The 17,313-nt window shown below is 38.5% G+C and overlaps 1 protein-coding gene across 1 annotated transcript; it reads left to right on the forward strand.

Annotated features, from left to right (window-relative positions):
- The first annotated feature begins 44 nt into the window (after window positions 1-44).
- On the forward strand, window positions 45-17,178 carry lrrc38b (leucine rich repeat containing 38b). Its single transcript, XM_057362599.1, has 2 exons — window positions 45-1,597; window positions 14,758-17,178. The coding sequence occupies exons 1-2, from the start codon at window positions 970-972 to the stop codon at window positions 15,003-15,005; spliced, it is 876 nt and encodes a 291-aa protein (XP_057218582.1). The 5' UTR covers window positions 45-969; the 3' UTR covers window positions 15,006-17,178.
- The last annotated feature ends 135 nt before the right edge of the window (window positions 17,179-17,313 follow it).

Raw genomic sequence — 17,313 nt, forward strand, 5'->3', positions numbered from 1 at the left:
GTGTATGACTATCTCACTTGGAAATGACATCACGTGTTGAGTGCATGGTCGGCTCATCCCTCCATATTAAAGGGCAAAGACAATACAGGAGGAAAGCAGAAGATGAGCCAGCATGCTGATAGACGTCCCCCGTTCGTCTCTAATCTGCATGCAGACAACTTCTTTGTGGATATTTGGATTTCCTCACCATAGCAACAGAGCTGCAAAACCGTGCCGTACGATCTCTCATCAGACACAGTCGTGCCCGGGGATCGCACGGCATAGAGGAAAAGGACTCCCGCGCCTAAACCTCTGAGGGAATTTTCCTCTTTACGACCATGACACCTCCCTTACAACAGCTCCGAAGTGCCAAGGGTCACGTTCACAGTCGCCGGTCGAGCGGTCGTTCCTGCCTTCAGCTGAGAGACAAATGGAGGGATGCAACAATTTCATTGTTTGCTCACCAGAACGGAGCCTCTGCATGTTGAATCCTTTCGTGTCAGACAGCCAAGCTTCTGTCATCGCCTCACGACCGCGAGAGGAAGACTGGAAGCGTCCCCTCCTCCTCCTCCACGTTGCCTCTGAATTTTTACTCAATCTGCCTCTCTGGTTTCTGTTTACCTCCGTGTGCTGATATCTCCTCCCCTTTCTCTCACTCTCTCATGCTTTCTCTCTCCCTCCCACAGCTTGCTATTTCTCCTCCCCTCGTGCCTTCAAAACCAGCCATCTGCTCGCCACTTTAAGGTTGCTTGCTAGATGCTCTCCCGGAAAACAGCGTACGCTGCCCTCTCCAGCATCTCCATGTGGAAGCTACTTTAGAATTTCTTACCCAAGACAGCAGAATGCTCCTGTGCTGGCACTGAATTCTCCACTCATCTTCTCGCTTTCCCCTTCCCCTCCCCTTTCCTAATCTCCTGCCCTCTGACCTTCATCACCCCATCAACTGTTCCTCTCCCTGTTCCCTCTCATTTTTGTCCCTCTTTCTTGACCATGTTGCCATGTGTCTGCCGGTTCCAGCCTGTCCTTGCCTTGCTGTCCTTTACTTTGTTGACTCAAGGGGAAAACTGTCCAGCGACCTGCCTGTGTCCAGACCCTCACACTGTAGACTGTAGCAGACGAGGGCTTACCCGACTACCAGACGAGATCCCGCTGGATGTAAGGAGGCTAATGCTGGCCGACAACTGGATCCCACACATTCCCTCGGACTTCCTAGTGCTCTACAGTGACCTGGTCTATCTGGACCTCCGCAACAACTCGCTCTCGCACATCGAGCCGGGCACCCTTAGCACATCCTCCAGGTTGGTTTTCTTGGACCTCGGCTGCAACAACCTGACGGAGATCCCCAAAGGGACTTTTGGAGAGTCGAGGAGCTTAATAAAGTTGCGTCTGGGCAATAACCCTTACCTAAGCATGGTCAACGAAGATGCCTTCACGGGTCTTACATCCTTGCGCGAACTCGAACTTGAACGCAATGCACTTTCTGGGCTACAGGTGCAAGCGCTGAACCAGCTGCCCTCCCTCCGGATGGTCAGGTTGGAGGGCAACCCCTGGGTGTGTAACTGCAACTTTTCCAACCTGTTTACTTGGCTGGTGGAGAACAGTCACAAGCTTCCCAACGGTAAGTCTTTAACATCTGTGCAATTGTTCCCCAAGATAGCTAGTTATAGTAGATTGTAGAATTATCTCATTGTTGCATAAGCGTTACTGTACAACACGGTTCTTCTCTATCTATATTAAATCCTAGATTAAACAGGGACCTCTTTCTCTCATCTAAATATAACTCTCTTTCCCACCCGTACAATGACTACAAGGGATTTCCAGACTAATGACAGACAAATGAGGACAGTGCAAAAGCATTCTAACACCGGGTGATGCTATGTCCTCCATAGAGCTCACGCTTTGCATTCCCTTTGGCAACGTGCTTTGGGATCATTAGACGTGCATTACACGTATGCCGAACACCTGCTTCTGTCTCTGTGTGTGTGTGTGTGTGTGTGATGTCAGCCTGTTGTAGATGTGCTATTTATGTGGCAACTTGGATTTTGGATTAGTTTAATATTCAGGTTTTATGACGTTTAAAGTTTATGAAGTTTATGATGTTTTATCATCGTTATTTGGATATGGTACCTTGGTATTGCCGTAGCAGCTTTTTGTAAGAATGGCTCAGTGTTGCTGCTTCCTGGCATTGTTTCTTATAATCTCAGATATATTTTGTAAGCCTTATGGAGAGAGAAAATGAAAGAGCACATTATTCTCAAGAGAAGGGTCACAATAGCAAAAAATCGGCTTATGCTGAAATTCTCTTCATTGTCTGGCGAGTGGAGCTCAACATTGTTCTGTAAAATGGATAATGATGTGGCTGGCAACAAGGGAATTTCCACTGGACACTTTCACAAAATGTCTAATATTTGAAAGAAGATACAACATATTTACCATGTCTGGACCCTCTGTATGTTGCTGAAAACAAAACATAACCTTAGTGGCTGCATATTAACCAATAATATTTATAATAAAAGTTTTTCCAAAAAACAGAAGCTGTTACAAAATCACAAGCATTGTATAACCTTATGTACATACTACAGTTTGCAGTGTTTTGTCGAATGTTGTATTTTATTATGGACAAAGGAGCATATATACAGTATATTCTAAGATCATAACAAAACAAGTAGTGGAACATCATTAGCTGACAAATGACTAAATTAAGTCATTTCAAGTATCTTCTATTTACTTTATTTATTCATTTATTTATGTTGAAAGGGCACAATGCTCATTAATTAATACGAGCACTTAAAGGGATAGTTCACCCAAAAATAAAAATGAGTTTAAAATCATTTACTCACTTACATTTATGGCTTTCTTTCTTCTGTGTAACACAAACGAAGATATTTTGAAGAATGTCAGTATCCGAACAACAGCTGTACCCATTGACTTGCGTTGGTTTTTTGTGAATACAATAGAAGTGAATGTGTACCACTGTTGTTGGGTTACCAACATTCTTCAAAACATCTTTTTTGTGCCCTGCAGAAGAAAAAAAGTCATACAGGTTTAATGATAAATGATGACAGAATTTTTTACTTTTGAGTGAACTACCCCTTAAAGGGGTGATATGACACGACTGAAACAAATATTATCGTTTGTTTTAGATGTAATGCAATGTGTATACACCATTTAAGGTTCAAAAACGCTGTATTTTCCACATACCGTGCATGTTTGTATCTCCTCTTTGCCCCGCCTCTCTGAAACACGCAGATTTTTTTCAAAGCTCATCGCTCTGAAAAGCGAGGTGTGCTATGATTGGCCAGTTAACCAGTGCGTAGTGATTGGTCGAATACTGCAAGCGTGTGACGGAAATGTAACGTCTCTTACCATATTTGGAACATCAGGTTTCAAAGCAATTGTGCTGACAGGTAGGGTTGTCACGTTACCATAAACATGTCTTACGATACTATACCAGCTGAAGTATCTCGATACCAAGTAGTATCACGATGCTGTGCCATGTTCATAATTCAAATCTATACAAAAAAATACAGATTTAGATTAAACATTTTGTATTTACTATAGTAAACTGTATTATACTTTGCACTAGAATATTTTGTTGTATTAACTGTAGTAATTGGATAAATTGTAGCAAATACTGTAGTATACTTAAATATTTACAATGGTAAGACTCAAAAACACTAGTGTCTATGAGTTTTAGTAGTTTACTGTAGTAACAAAAGAAAAAAATACAGTAATGATAAAGTAATTTTTCCTACTATGGGAGTCAATGGGGGTTGAGATCTGTTTGGTTACAAACATTCTGCCAAATATCTTTCTATAGAAATGTATACCCATTTGGAACAACTCGAAGGTGAGTAAATGACGACAGAATTTTCATTTTTGGGTGAAGTATCACTTTAAGTTCATCATGTAAATATGCCAGATTTAGCCATGCAGGGTAAGCTTGATGGTTGATGGTAAAGATAAAGGTACTATAACAACTGGACATACAATTGTCCATACACTCCTAGTTGCCAGTCACACGTGTCATTTGCCTGTGGATAAAATGGAAAAACAATAATCTGAACAAACATTGTGTCTAATGGGCAAACACCACATGGCCCCAGAGCACCATTATCTGTCATTTAGCTTGAACAGATGAGCTGCTAGCCTTGTGTGTTTACATACAAACATGACCTTGTCTTGTGGGTATTTCAGCTCACTTTGATGCAAGAGTACATCGTTACTCGAAGGATAACCACCGAGCGGCTAGTAAAGCTGATTTTCTCTTCCGTTCTCCTTAAAGCATTTTCCTCGTGATGCAACCACAGCAAAGAGAAAATCATATTGAATGTCATCTCACTACCGCCGCTGTTTTCATTATGTTCACATTCCATTTCCCTGCACTGATGAGAATTTCGATTTGGGCATTGAAAACAAGTTTAGCACACCGGGTAAAATATGATATCCCTCAGCGGCTCCCGCAAATAAATTTATCACGGGCTTTCACGGCAGTCATTAGCAGGGGTAATGAATTGTTTAAGAGCGTGGAGCCAAGCACACATCAGTGTCCGCAGCAGTCAGCGGGCCAAAACTAAAGCCAAGCCTCTGGCGCACCCGCCAAGTGGCCTACGGTAGATGCAGTACGAATTGAGTTAGGAGCACACATCTCACCTCATGTTTTCTACTTATTTCTGCATCACTGAGCTCTTATGAATTCAGGATGTAGGAGAGCAGCTGGCTGTAAAGTATAAAACGACCTTTATAAAGCAGTCAGTTCTGGTCCTTGATTCTGGCTAACCGCATTACATAACCTAAATATCACTTCATTTACTTTATTTTATGAAACCTTGCTGCTCATATGAAATTTTATAAAAGCAATAAGCCCCGCGAAGCAGTGGGTTACAGTTGATTTTATAACAGCTAAGGGTGTTGTGGCACGACAAACACCCTTAGCTGTTATAAAATGCCCTGTAACCCACTGCTTCGCGGGACTTATTGCTTTATTAGAATATGCAAAGACTATTTAGACTGTGTTTGTACAAGAACCTCTAACAGGCTGTTTACAACTGGATGATATGCATTCAGACTCAGAGATAGACTTCAGGTTGTTAAGATAAATGTGTTGTGTGAAATGTTGTTTTAGAGACTTACAGTATGTCTTATCTTCTCATCAACTACTGGCATACACATTCATTAACATAAAAGCAGCAGCTGGTTTTTGCAGAATGTTTGGTGCATTGCAGTTCTAATATGATTGTAAATTCTCAATGCATTAACAAACAGGAAAATCTAAATAGGAGACAGTACAATATATATTCTGCCTCAAGGTTCGGGCTAAATGGAGTTTTAAATCACAGAAACGTATGAAGCTGTTCTGAAGCATTTCAGAGAAATGTTTTATTACCCTCTCCTGCTGTTGACCCGCTGGGCTCACTCGAGAGACTTTGCCTTGGTCAGACAAACAATTCACTATAGATATCTGTAGCATCAGAGCTCACTGTGGATTATCTCCTTAATGAGAAGATGGATTTTCCAACAGAAGGAACGATCTGTTCCTCTATTTCTAGCAGCATGAGAAAAGTGATATAGAAGCGGTTGGATTAAAAACGGAAAAAATAATATATTACTGTAGATTATCCCCTCACTGTTCTTTAGGCACTGTTACATACAATTCTCATTGGATCTGATATCAAGAGCTTCAGAATAAATTTGTTCTCATGCAAGGTCGAGTCATATTCTAGCATTACTCCAAAGTCATGTACATGCAAAAAATATAGATACGTTGGTTTTTATTATGATTCATAATGCACCAACTTCTTAAGAGCACACAATAATTTTAGTTAATTATAAAATTTGTCATAGAATGAATTAGTATGCATACGATCCATCAGTCACTCAACTGCTCACTCACTTTAGTTCATTTCATAACCAAAGTTTCAGCAGACAGTCAAACTAATAGCATTGTTTATGTTCTCAAACTGTGATACGTGTATGATGTTAAATGTTTCATCGTGGATGTTTAGTAAATACAGAATTTCTGATTTTGTGCAATTTTTCATATATTTTTATCTATAACCATTGTTATTTGTGCATAACAGCAACAGCAAAGTTTTAATAAGATGGAATATCACACGAGCAGCCTGTTTCTGCAATGTCAGTAGTAAAAGTAATAAATTCACAGAAAAATAACAGTAATAAAATCATACAAAATATAATTTATCATGGTTTGCATATGATTTTATTTATGTATAAGTGTTAAAATGTGTAATTTTATCAAAGATGGTACTTGATCTGAGAAGTCTGGGAACCACTACAGAATAAAGAATCTATAGCCGGTTTCTTGGGACACACCCGCTTGGCCCGAAGTTAACTTCCGGTCTGTGTTTGGTTATCGGTCTTGCTTTAGTGCCTGGTAATATAACAATTTATTTTATATTTAATTTACATGAATTTATATGAATATTTTATTTTAAATTAATTGTATTAAATTTAATCAAATTAAATTAAAACTATTCAGCAGTTATTGATTCTTTGCGGAGGTCCACCGGATGCTACGTTTGGGCCACATAATGTTTGTTTATGTTTTTTCCCCTGAAACCATCTAGAATCCATAGTCCCTAATCTGTGTGGTGAATATGGCTTCACCAGTATCACAGCACCACTAGCTTTGTTACTTAAATTTTTGGTAAATGGATGCTCATTCGGGGAATCTCATCTTAAGCATCAACATGCAGAAAAAACTGGAGCCTGTTACAGTCAATCACTGTCAAGCCTGATTTATATCATTAAGACCAAATCACTTGCGCTAATGGTCATGGGAAAGTGTGAAAACAGCTTATCATGCTATCAGAAAGAAATTGGAATGTCAGGAAGAGGGATGGAAAAATCTCTTTACTCATAAAATATTTACAAAAAATATTAAGGAGCAAACAAAAAGCTATTTGCTGTCTGCATTAGATAGCTAGAGAGACATAGATTCAGAATCACTAGTTTATCATTAAAATAGTTTATGTTTTTGGTGGCTGGTATATAACCGGTGTAGACATGTTCTGTGCTTGTTTGTGCTGGTGCTCACTTTCACACATTCTGATTTCCCCTGTGCTCATGTGATCATGTGCCTTGAGCACACACTAGGCTGCCTGGTGGTGTGGGCTGTGATGGATAATAGCTGATGTAATGATTTAATGGACGGAGGGACCCTTAAAGAGATAGTTCACCCCAAAATAAAATATGTCATCATTTATTCACTCTTTTCAACCTGTTTAAAAACTTTTCTTTGTGCAACACAAAATAAGATATTTTGAGAAATGTCTCAGTAGTTTCATGTCTTTACAATGGAAGTCAATTGGGGTCATTTTTCCAAATATCTTCTTTTTTGTACTTCACGGCCACCGTACATACAGGTTTGAAATGAGAGTGAGCAAATGATTATTGGCTGAACTGTCCCATTAACTGTGTGATGTTTGAACTTGGTTGATAGAGGAATGTTTAATAATAAGGCAAATGAATAAACACACACACACACACACACACACACACACACACACACACACACACACACACACACACACACACACACACACACACACACACACACACACACACACGTATTGTGTTACCAGGTCCCTGTTAATGGCTTTTAGGTTTATCTGAGAAATTGTTGTAATATTTTTTCTGTATCATATTGTATTTATTATTTATGTCATCCGCATGAATTCATTTTAAACCTTAAAATATGAGAAAGATTTTTGGGCAATACCTTGAGTCTTTACTCACACAGTGTGGTCAGGAGAGAATGTACTCAGTGGACTTTCTCGGTTTGGTTCCAGCCTCCGCTGTGAATCATTAATGAGGGAAACAGGGGTAAATGTGATCCACCTCTGTCATCTCTGCTCATGGTTAAGACAGAACATAGCTCATGTATAATTAACCTCACCTGTGACCGTGCTGACACCTGCCTTTTTAACCAATGTATAACCACCTCTTTCCATCCAAGACATTGGAAGTAAACTCACCTTAGCTTGTTGTCTCTGGTTGAGCATAGATGGGTTTTATTTGTTTGACTGATGCTTCTGAAGCAAATCACAGCGCATACATATGTTCTCTGGGAATTGAGCCAATGACCTTGGTGTTACTGGTGACACGCTCTACCTGTTCAGAGACAGTACAGGTACACAATGTTTCCTTGTTCCGCCGTATGACGAAGGAGCTCGTCTGGTCTTTTATCGCATGATCAAGATACAACTGCAGATGGATTTTTGAAAACATCGGTGTGCTGCTGATAAACATCACCCCCACCATCTGTGATGTTCTTGGCTACATATCAGCTAGCATGCCTTGTTTACTTTTCGCATATATCCTCATTAAGAAGCAGAGATCAAATACGTGCTCAGCATATAGCGCAGCGCTGATTTTAACGTGTGTGGTAATTCTTCAGCTTTGATCAAACTCTACATCCAGACGTGTTTCCACCGTGAGACTGTTTGCATTTATTTATCTAAATATGCATACGTGTGTGCTTAAAATAATTCTATTTTCGGGTATGTTTAACTACACTGCTCAGAGCAATCCCATGTGTCCGTGACATCACAGAGGGAAATCCCTTCCCATCCGAATGAGTCACCCGCCGTTCTGGTTGATGCGGGATCACACATATTTGCGTGAGAGCTTCTGTACTACTGTAATATCTCTCTTGCTAATTTTCCATCATCCTCTCCTTGACGTTTGTCTTGCACTGATTTTCAGTTATACAATATGCAAATTCTTACAATTGCTTAAGCTCAATCACACGACTTGTACTTGTAACCCAAAGAGAGCTTTTCGAGTACCTGCAAAGTATTACAAGAGTGCGATCGGAGTTAAGCTGAGGTCAGGCAAGGCTGTCAATATGCTGAAATGCACACCCGGCTATTTATGAGATGACGGTCCATGGTCTGAATGGAGTTGGCTTGGGTGCCAGACTCCAATATCAGGCTCAGTTTGACCAGGTAAATCAATCACTGGAGATAGAGTTTTACACCAGAGCTTTCGTCCCTCTCACCGCTCGCTAATCTTGAATGTAATCCATCAAGTGCCAACATCACATGGCCAGTTGCCTGATGACACCCAAGTTGCTTTTGCTGTGTCCCAAAATGCTCACTTGTTCAATCTGTCTTTTAGTTCACTAGATGGGGAGGAGTAAATGAAAGCAAGCAAATTCAGGTGAACGACTTCACATACAGTACGCTTGTCTTACTTGTAGGATTTATTTTAGAAACTTTGTTTACTTTGAAACGTTGTTACTTTGTCAGCTTTTTGGTTTCATAATGATACAGTCTTTTTCTTCTGCGACGGTTTGATGTACTCTTTGTTATGTGGACATACTTATTTATTTTGTATTATTAAATATTATAAACATATTATTTAAAAACATACAATTAAGCTAAAATGATTCGGAGTGTTTAAGTATTTTTCATATGTTTCATTCTGTGAACTAGTGACAATGTTTCTCCAAATAAAAATATTGTTTTTTATTTGCCAAAAACTGAAATAGTACAACTGGTCAAAAGGACAAAACGATGCAATGTTTGCAGATCTTGAATATAAAAAAAACAGGTGTTCATATTCAAGTTTAAACAACATTCTGATGTTTTTACTTCTATTTTTTGATAAGTTCAGAAATAATAAACAACAACTTTAAGGGAACTACGTACAGTATATGGTACGATATATGAATATCATTCATTACCGTATATACAGTATCAAAGTAGCCTACCACAGTATTACCATCTGATACCATCACTGTACACATCATTTTCCATTCTTCTAGGTGACTTCTTTTTAATATTTGACATTAAACTCTGATTTGAGAATGGAAATATGGATGAATGTGAGATCCTGTTCTGAGTCCATCAAAAGGAGCTTTGACAAAGGCTAATGGTGGCATCTTTTTTATGACTCATAAAGGACAGACTGCACAGATCCGCACAGGATTACTGACAATTGAAAGGGCCAGACTCAATTTGGAGCAATACTGCTGAAGTGTTTTACTGGGGCAGATGAAATGCTAAAACAGGCAGAATCAGTCTTTTCCCTGTTAAAAGATCGGCGTTGCTGCTTACCAGCATGAAATCTTTGTATGCATACCAAACATCTCTTAACCAGCTTTAAACAGCTGTTGACCAACATTTATTCGGTGGTCAGCAACATGGCCTTGATGATCCCCAAGCTTTTTTTGTAGCTGTGTTACTGCAGCCATACAATGTGGAATAAGGTCAGAGAAAATCAATGTTTAATCTCTGGACACATGTTAGACATAAGTCTTTTGACACTCATGAAAAAAACCTGACACCAGGCACGGCTCGTCTCAGATCCTCTCATTAAAAGCGAGTGAGTGCGATAGTTTTCCTCTGGGTGTGTTAGCGCTGTCCAGGTTTCTGACCGGTTTCAGATGTTCACAGCTCTGTATTCACACCCTCGGGTGTGAAAAGACCTGGTCAATTTTAAAGTGTTTGCAGTGTTAATCATGTTCCTGAAGTAAGAAGATGCTAAACTTTGAAACTGAAGTCATTTGACCTAAATATACATTGACATCTACTTTTACACACTGCAATGTATCTATAGTGTCGCAAGAGAAAGTGCATCTTTTTAAAAGTTGTAGTAATCTGTGTAGCTCATTTATCATAATACTATTCTTACAGTATTATGTAATGGAGATGTAATCTAATATTTGGCTGTACTTTAGTCATTTTAACAATATAAATAGTTCTGTGTGCAAGTTTAATGTAATTTAAAAAATCCCTTTTAAATTTTATGGACCAATGTTTTTAAATTATTAAATCACTGAAATATTAAATATTGAACACCACTGATGGTATTACAGTAGCCTATATGTTTTGGACTAAGTGCTTACATTTTACTAGGTGCTTTGACTTGTTGACTCATTTAATTTTTACTCTTAATATTATTATAGATTTATCTGTTCTACTTTAAATTCAACTGCCATAATTGTACAAGGTTTGGAGTATGAACAAGCTAGATTTATGTTAAAGCACAGTTAAAGAACTACCTGTTTCTGGCCATTCTTTTCGGTTTTTCCAGCATGCAGTGTTTTTCATTTTGAACCCTGAACCTTTTAAATGTTCAGACTCGTGTTTAACACCCCGCTTTGAATGTTCTGAATAAAATCAAACTCTAGAGCTCTGAATAATATTAGCTGCACTACTTTTTAGTTTCTGACACCTCAATATTAATCTTGAGTTTTAAAAAAAAGAAAATGGGGAAATGTCCCGAGGTTTGCCGAACATGTTGCTTTTGTCAGATTAATAGCATCCATGAACAACATATAAATCTTAAAGTGTATAAATGTCCCACAACTGCATTATATGGTGCACGTGTGATAAAATATAAAAATGATTGAAATTTCACAAACCCCTACCTTCATTTCTACGAAATGTATTTCTTGAAGTGCACTGCAGTGACCTGCGATGAAAATAAATCATTTAGAAAGTGTAACCAGGTCACGTTCTCTGGTGCCACACTGAGTTTTGATTCATTTATTCTTCAATGATTAATTGCTCTTCATTGAAATAGAAAAAAACAATGACATTTTACTGTAAGCAGCTATATGTAAAGTAGTTGCAGGAGGAGACAGATGGGGCAGGGTCAGACAGGAAGTGACAGTTGGCCTGTTTGTTAGCAGATCGCCGAGGAAGCTATGTGAATATAACTAGAGGCCATTTATCTCCTTCATCCTCTGAGTTAGTTATGGCCTATAGACGGTAGACACACATGGACTACTCTCTCACGTTTCACTTGCGCTTGAATCCACAGTGGCAATCAATAAGTCAATACATCTCTTTTGGAAATGAAAGAGAAATTCATATGTAGGGTATAAATGGTGAGATCACTGGATTTCATTCTCAAATGTATAAGCACTAAATCCAATGTTTCCCAATTGTACGTTTCTTTGTGTAAAAGCATTTGCTATATGAATGTAATGTAAACTAAAAATCTTATTCTTGCTCATTAGCTGCACTATACTAGTATGTATCATGTAATGTCTATAAATTATCATCTTAATGGAAGAGCATTTGTAGATTTACTATTCATATTCATTCTCACAGCTTAAATCAATGAATGGATCATGTACGGGAATTTTTTTATAGAATTAAAGACATCAACCTAACAACAGAGTTGTATCATCCCCTTCATGAAGCTTCACTGCATTTTGGCTCCAGAAGCATCCACCCACAAGCTCTGAGCTTGGCTTCCCCCGTAGCTTCACTTTCTCAGTTTCTAATCAAATAAACAAAAACAGACTTTATTAAAAAATTCTCAACGTGCTGTTATCTGCCATGCTACAATGTTAATGTCATGACCTATGCCAACAAATGGCTTTTTTAAGGGCGGATGACACATTTAGTATCATGTTGGTGATGGAGACAGGTCAGGGGTATTCCTGGCTGTCATTGAGGTCTGACTAATGCCAAGAGAGCTTTCATCAGATGAATATCATCCTGTGAATAATATCCTGACAAATTCAAGGGCTGGCGAGCCTGTGGGTTAGAACCGTTCGTGATTAGAAACCATTTTAAAATGGTCAGTTGCGAACGGTTCATCTGGACTGAGCTGCCAGAAACATTCACACTTGACAGTCTTATGCAACTAATTCAGCGATTTATGGAACTGAAAAGCACGTGGCCAGCTTGGGCCAAGACTAATACCGGTGCCATAACTGTAAAAGCCTATAATTAAAATGTCTTCCAAGGCTTTCATTTTTATATCAAATCTTGTAAATGAAATTACACATCAGTTTAATATACACTTACTCACGCTGTAAAATATTTGACGTTAAATTACTGGCTAGTTATTCTTTTATAGTAATTTGCCGTAATAGTTATTTATAATTGAAAGCTCTATGCTGCCTGCATGCTGGTTAGTGGAATGATTTGTTTACATTATTAATCAATCCTATTTGTGAGATGGATGTTGAAATTAATGCAAATACAAATACACATGATTTAGAAGTAAAAACCATACATAATCTATACAAAATATTTGTTCTATTCCAATTACTACAAGTCTCAATGATTGACCCATGCGCACATAATGCATTTTTAATTCTGCGTTATTATTAAATTACTGTAAATTCAAGCTGGCTAGGCTAATGAGTCTTTGTCCACTGAGAGTATGTACTCTATTATAGTGTAAAATGAGTTGAATATTGCCTCCTGCAGCATTAGACATTACAGATCGAGACGTTAGATCAACACTCTTCTCATCTTCTGCTATTGTGACTATCCCACACAAACTGTGAACCAGTGCAGAATATAGTTACAGCTCCCACACAAAACCTCACTCGCCCGTGCATCCGATGACCCGGCTGTTAAACGCAATGAGACCAAACATGCCATAACTTTCATCCCTATAGATGATGCTGAGCTTTGTGACTGTAACAAAAAGTGAAAAACCCCCATTGCTTATTTCATCATCTGTAGATTCTGTGACATGATGCTCCTACTGTTTTATATTGTGCTTCTGTAAGCATTTCAATAAGGAAACAAGACTGTCTCGATATCATCATCATAACTCATTTATTTAGTTGTTTTCTCAATTTCAGCTCATTTACATGATGTTACATGATTTCTCTGCGTGAACTCTAATCACAATCTTATGATCACTACTCGTGTAAATATTCCATTTACATAATTCTATACATGATTATATATGTCAGCACAGCTGAAAGAGGTTATCAGATTTTCCTCTCTGTGGACTTGCAGGAGTGCAGTAGATGTGCTTAATTCAGCCATATCAACACACAGCAGTGTATCACTATCACAAGAATGTTAATCTGTGTGTTGTTAACTTGTTTTGAGTAAGTGAGTGATGACCGTTTTATCCGTTTCTTGTCTAGGTCAAACAGTGGCATAAATAAATATGAAACCTATTTTAGGCCTTGTCATGAAACCGGGCGGTTCTTGAAACGGGTCCAGGGATTCCATTTGCGTCTGATGAAATATGATGAGCATGGTCATACAGTAATACAGTCCAGTCTTGACATGTATTTTGTAAACTAATAGAGCTCTACTCTTTATGTCATTATGTTACTTTGACTTAAATTGTGTATTCCGAATGCACACCCCTATCTCTAGATAATCCTATCAAAGCCCAAGATTATCATAAAATGGATATTATTATTCAGATTGCATATCCTCACACAATATGCATGACCATGTGTATATTTTATTAGCGCATAATGGAATAGTTTACAGTGCTTTTACTGCAGTAACTGTCTCTAAATAGTTTATTCTATTAATGCACCAGGAAATTACCTCCTGATCAACCACTATGGCAGTTGTAGGTTATAAATTCACTATCTGGCCAAAGGTGTGACATTTCTTTATGGACCTCATTTTTTAAACAACTGAAGTCATGCTAGAACAGATAAGGGCCCTCTTCAAACTCTTTCCACAATGATGGAAGGAATTAAGTAATATAGCAAATTACTGGAATTAAGTTATAAAGCAAACCCCATTGTTTTAAAAATGTTGGCAACATAGCATTGCTTACCTTTCAAGAGTACACAGAAACTGATAAAATGTGTACTTTGACGTTGACGTTTGACATTGGATAAAGGTGTCTCCCAAATAAAGTAAATGTATCTTTATGAAACTGTTTCATAAAATAATCACAACAGCCTACAATAGTTTGCTACTACATATCTGTATTAATCCCACCAATGTCATGTAAAAAACACATCACCACAGATAAACTATTGCTCTTTACATTCTCAATGTGTTTAATCTCTTCGTACAGGTATAGAGGGAATGGAATGCTCCTTGCCCAACAATGGCCGCCGAGTGCCTCTCAGCCATCTCTCCCAGGACAGTTTTCGGGAGTGTCAGATCACCCTGACTCTCACCGATTTCCTCATCATCATCTTCTCGGGCATCTCCGTCTCGGTGGCCGCCATTATGGCTAGCTTCTTCCTGGCTTCCACCGTACACTGTTTCCAGCGCTGGAGCAAAGGAAGCAAAGGGGACGAGGAGGAGAATGAAGAGTGAGATGGAGATGGGTTTCCCTTAATCTGATTCAGAGCTGCAGACTTGGACATGAAGTAGCTTAAACTTCATGACTGAACAGATACCTGCTAAAACGTCACCTGAGATGGCACGGATGGGGGAAATGGGCACAAACCAAGATTTAAAGTTGGACAAACATGACTAGTATGGACATAGCACCCTCAGAATTGATGGATTTTTGGTATAACGGTAAGCCTTAGTATGCAAACTTCCAGGGATATCTGTGTTAAAGGAAATTCTTGAATATCTTGTCCTCCAGCTAAGTTCTCCGTGTTGAATACTGTCGTCTGTAAAGTTTCTCTTATTGTAGTCAATATACAGTATAGCTAGCAAAAATCAAACTGTACTACTTGTTAATTGTGCCAGATTAGCACAGATAGACAGCAATGGTTGAGCAAAGTATTTATCTTTTGACAGAAAGTTAAAAAGGGCAGGTTAGAAGTCAAATGTTGCCGTCATAGCTTTATGCAGCCAAAATATGCGATGGAAGCCATTTTACTTGGATTTTACATGGATTTCAAATGGCATTATCGGAAAGACAAGATATTTAAAGTAGAGCTTAATGTGACTAGCCGTGTCAAACACTGCACTTTAAAACGGTTCAAGATGTGCTGGCCCTCAAAGCACCAAGTAGACTGGTTTCACCCAGATCTGCCAAAGAATGCTGAGACTGAGGCACGATGTTAATGTGAATATAGATTTATTTTTCTTTAAAAAAGTCTGTGATCTTAGCAAGATGACATTTATTCAGCATAAATATGGTTCTCTCATATTTACCCTTAAAGTGACTTCTAAACACAATATACAGTATATGAGATTATATGAGATTATGAGAGTATATACTACTGGTCTACAAATGTCTTTGTGTCGTTTATGTCTTAAAGGTATATTGGCAAAAGGAATACAGTGGCCCTGCTTATTTGGACTTGAAGTTATGCAAAGGGAGCAATCACACTCAGATATTACACAAGAATGTTAGTTGTGCGTTTAATATAAAACAATAGATTTACTATTCTAAATTAAGACTAAACTTGTGTGATTGACAAATTTAGAATATTTCCATAGTTAATTTAGACCTGTGGTTATTTTGCTATGACATCTGTGTAAATCTGACTACATCCAGTGCAAATAACCTTTGGTCCATTTGGTTAAAGGTAATTACCAACATGTTCAAGAACTCAATTCTGTCAAAAGGTTTGGCATCATTTCTTTGGACATCTTTTATCAACAGTATGTATGGCTTACGTGTCCAAATAATTTTTGGGGCCACTGTACATTTCTGTGTTTTCTGATTGCTGTCTAGTGTCAATAATAATATACTGTCGTAACTAAATGGCATACGTTTCATACTGTCAGTATCATCAAGAAACTTTGTCAGTAGGTCTTATTTGAATGATCTTTTACCATTGGAAATGGTTTGAATGGTTTTGAATCTCAGATAAAGACCTTTGATTGTTTGCTTTTGTTTTTCCTTACACTATATGACCAGAATTATGTGGACGCTCTAAAACCACATCCTTATGTCTATGGTGAGCTTTCATTTCAAGTTGGACCCGCCTAACAGCCTCAATGTTCTCCCATTGAAACACAGAGAGCATCCGCGAGGTCAGGGATGGATGTTGAGTGATGCGGGTCTGGCTCGAAGCCACCATTCCAATTCATCCTGAAGATGTACGCTTGGGTTCATTTCTGGGCTTTATGTAAGCCAGTCAAGTTCTTCCACACCAGACTCTTTAAATCATTTCTTAATGGATCCTACATTGTACACCGGGGCATTGTTATGCTGGAACAGAAACTGTTTCCAAAATGGTGGACGCACACAGTTCTCTAGGTTGTCCCTGAATGCTGTAGCATTAAGATTTAAGGGCCTATTCATTATAATGGCTTCCACATGCTTAAGGTCATGTAGCGCATTTTGTATCGATCATATTTGTTTCATATCCTTATTTTAAAGGGCTTCATGTGTCTTTAACATGTCAGATGGGGAATTTCTAAGAGTTGGTTTATTAAAAGGTCTTTTGCACAATGTTAATACATTCATTAATTCATTTCATGTGTTGACATATAGCGTTCCCTTTCTGTCGGTCTCTCGACGTTGTGTCGAGCCGACAGATGGGGTTCGTCCCTCAGAACCAATTGCTTCCGACTTCATAGAAAAGGCCAATGAAATTGGCGAATGAAATTTGCATGCCGGACTCCGCCCCCGGATATCCGGGTATAAAAGGGAGACGGCGTGCCTCATTCATTCACCTTTTTGTTCTTCGGAGTCTTCGCTCATGATCAACAGACT

Source organism: Triplophysa rosa, linkage group LG20 (assembly GCF_024868665.1).
Source record: "Triplophysa rosa linkage group LG20, Trosa_1v2, whole genome shotgun sequence".
NCBI classification, from domain to species: Eukaryota; Metazoa; Chordata; class Actinopteri; order Cypriniformes; family Nemacheilidae; genus Triplophysa; species Triplophysa rosa.

Bases quoted from the DNA above. Each gene is read 5' to 3' on its own strand.
- lrrc38b (XM_057362599.1), top strand. From the start codon at position 970: ATGTTGCCATGTGTCTGCCGGTTCCAGCCTGTCCTTGCCTTGCTGTCC. The intron at 1,598-14,757 runs GTAAGTCTTTAA...CTCTTCGTACAG, and splicing joins CAGTCACAAGCTTCCCAACG to GTATAGAGGGAATGGAATGC.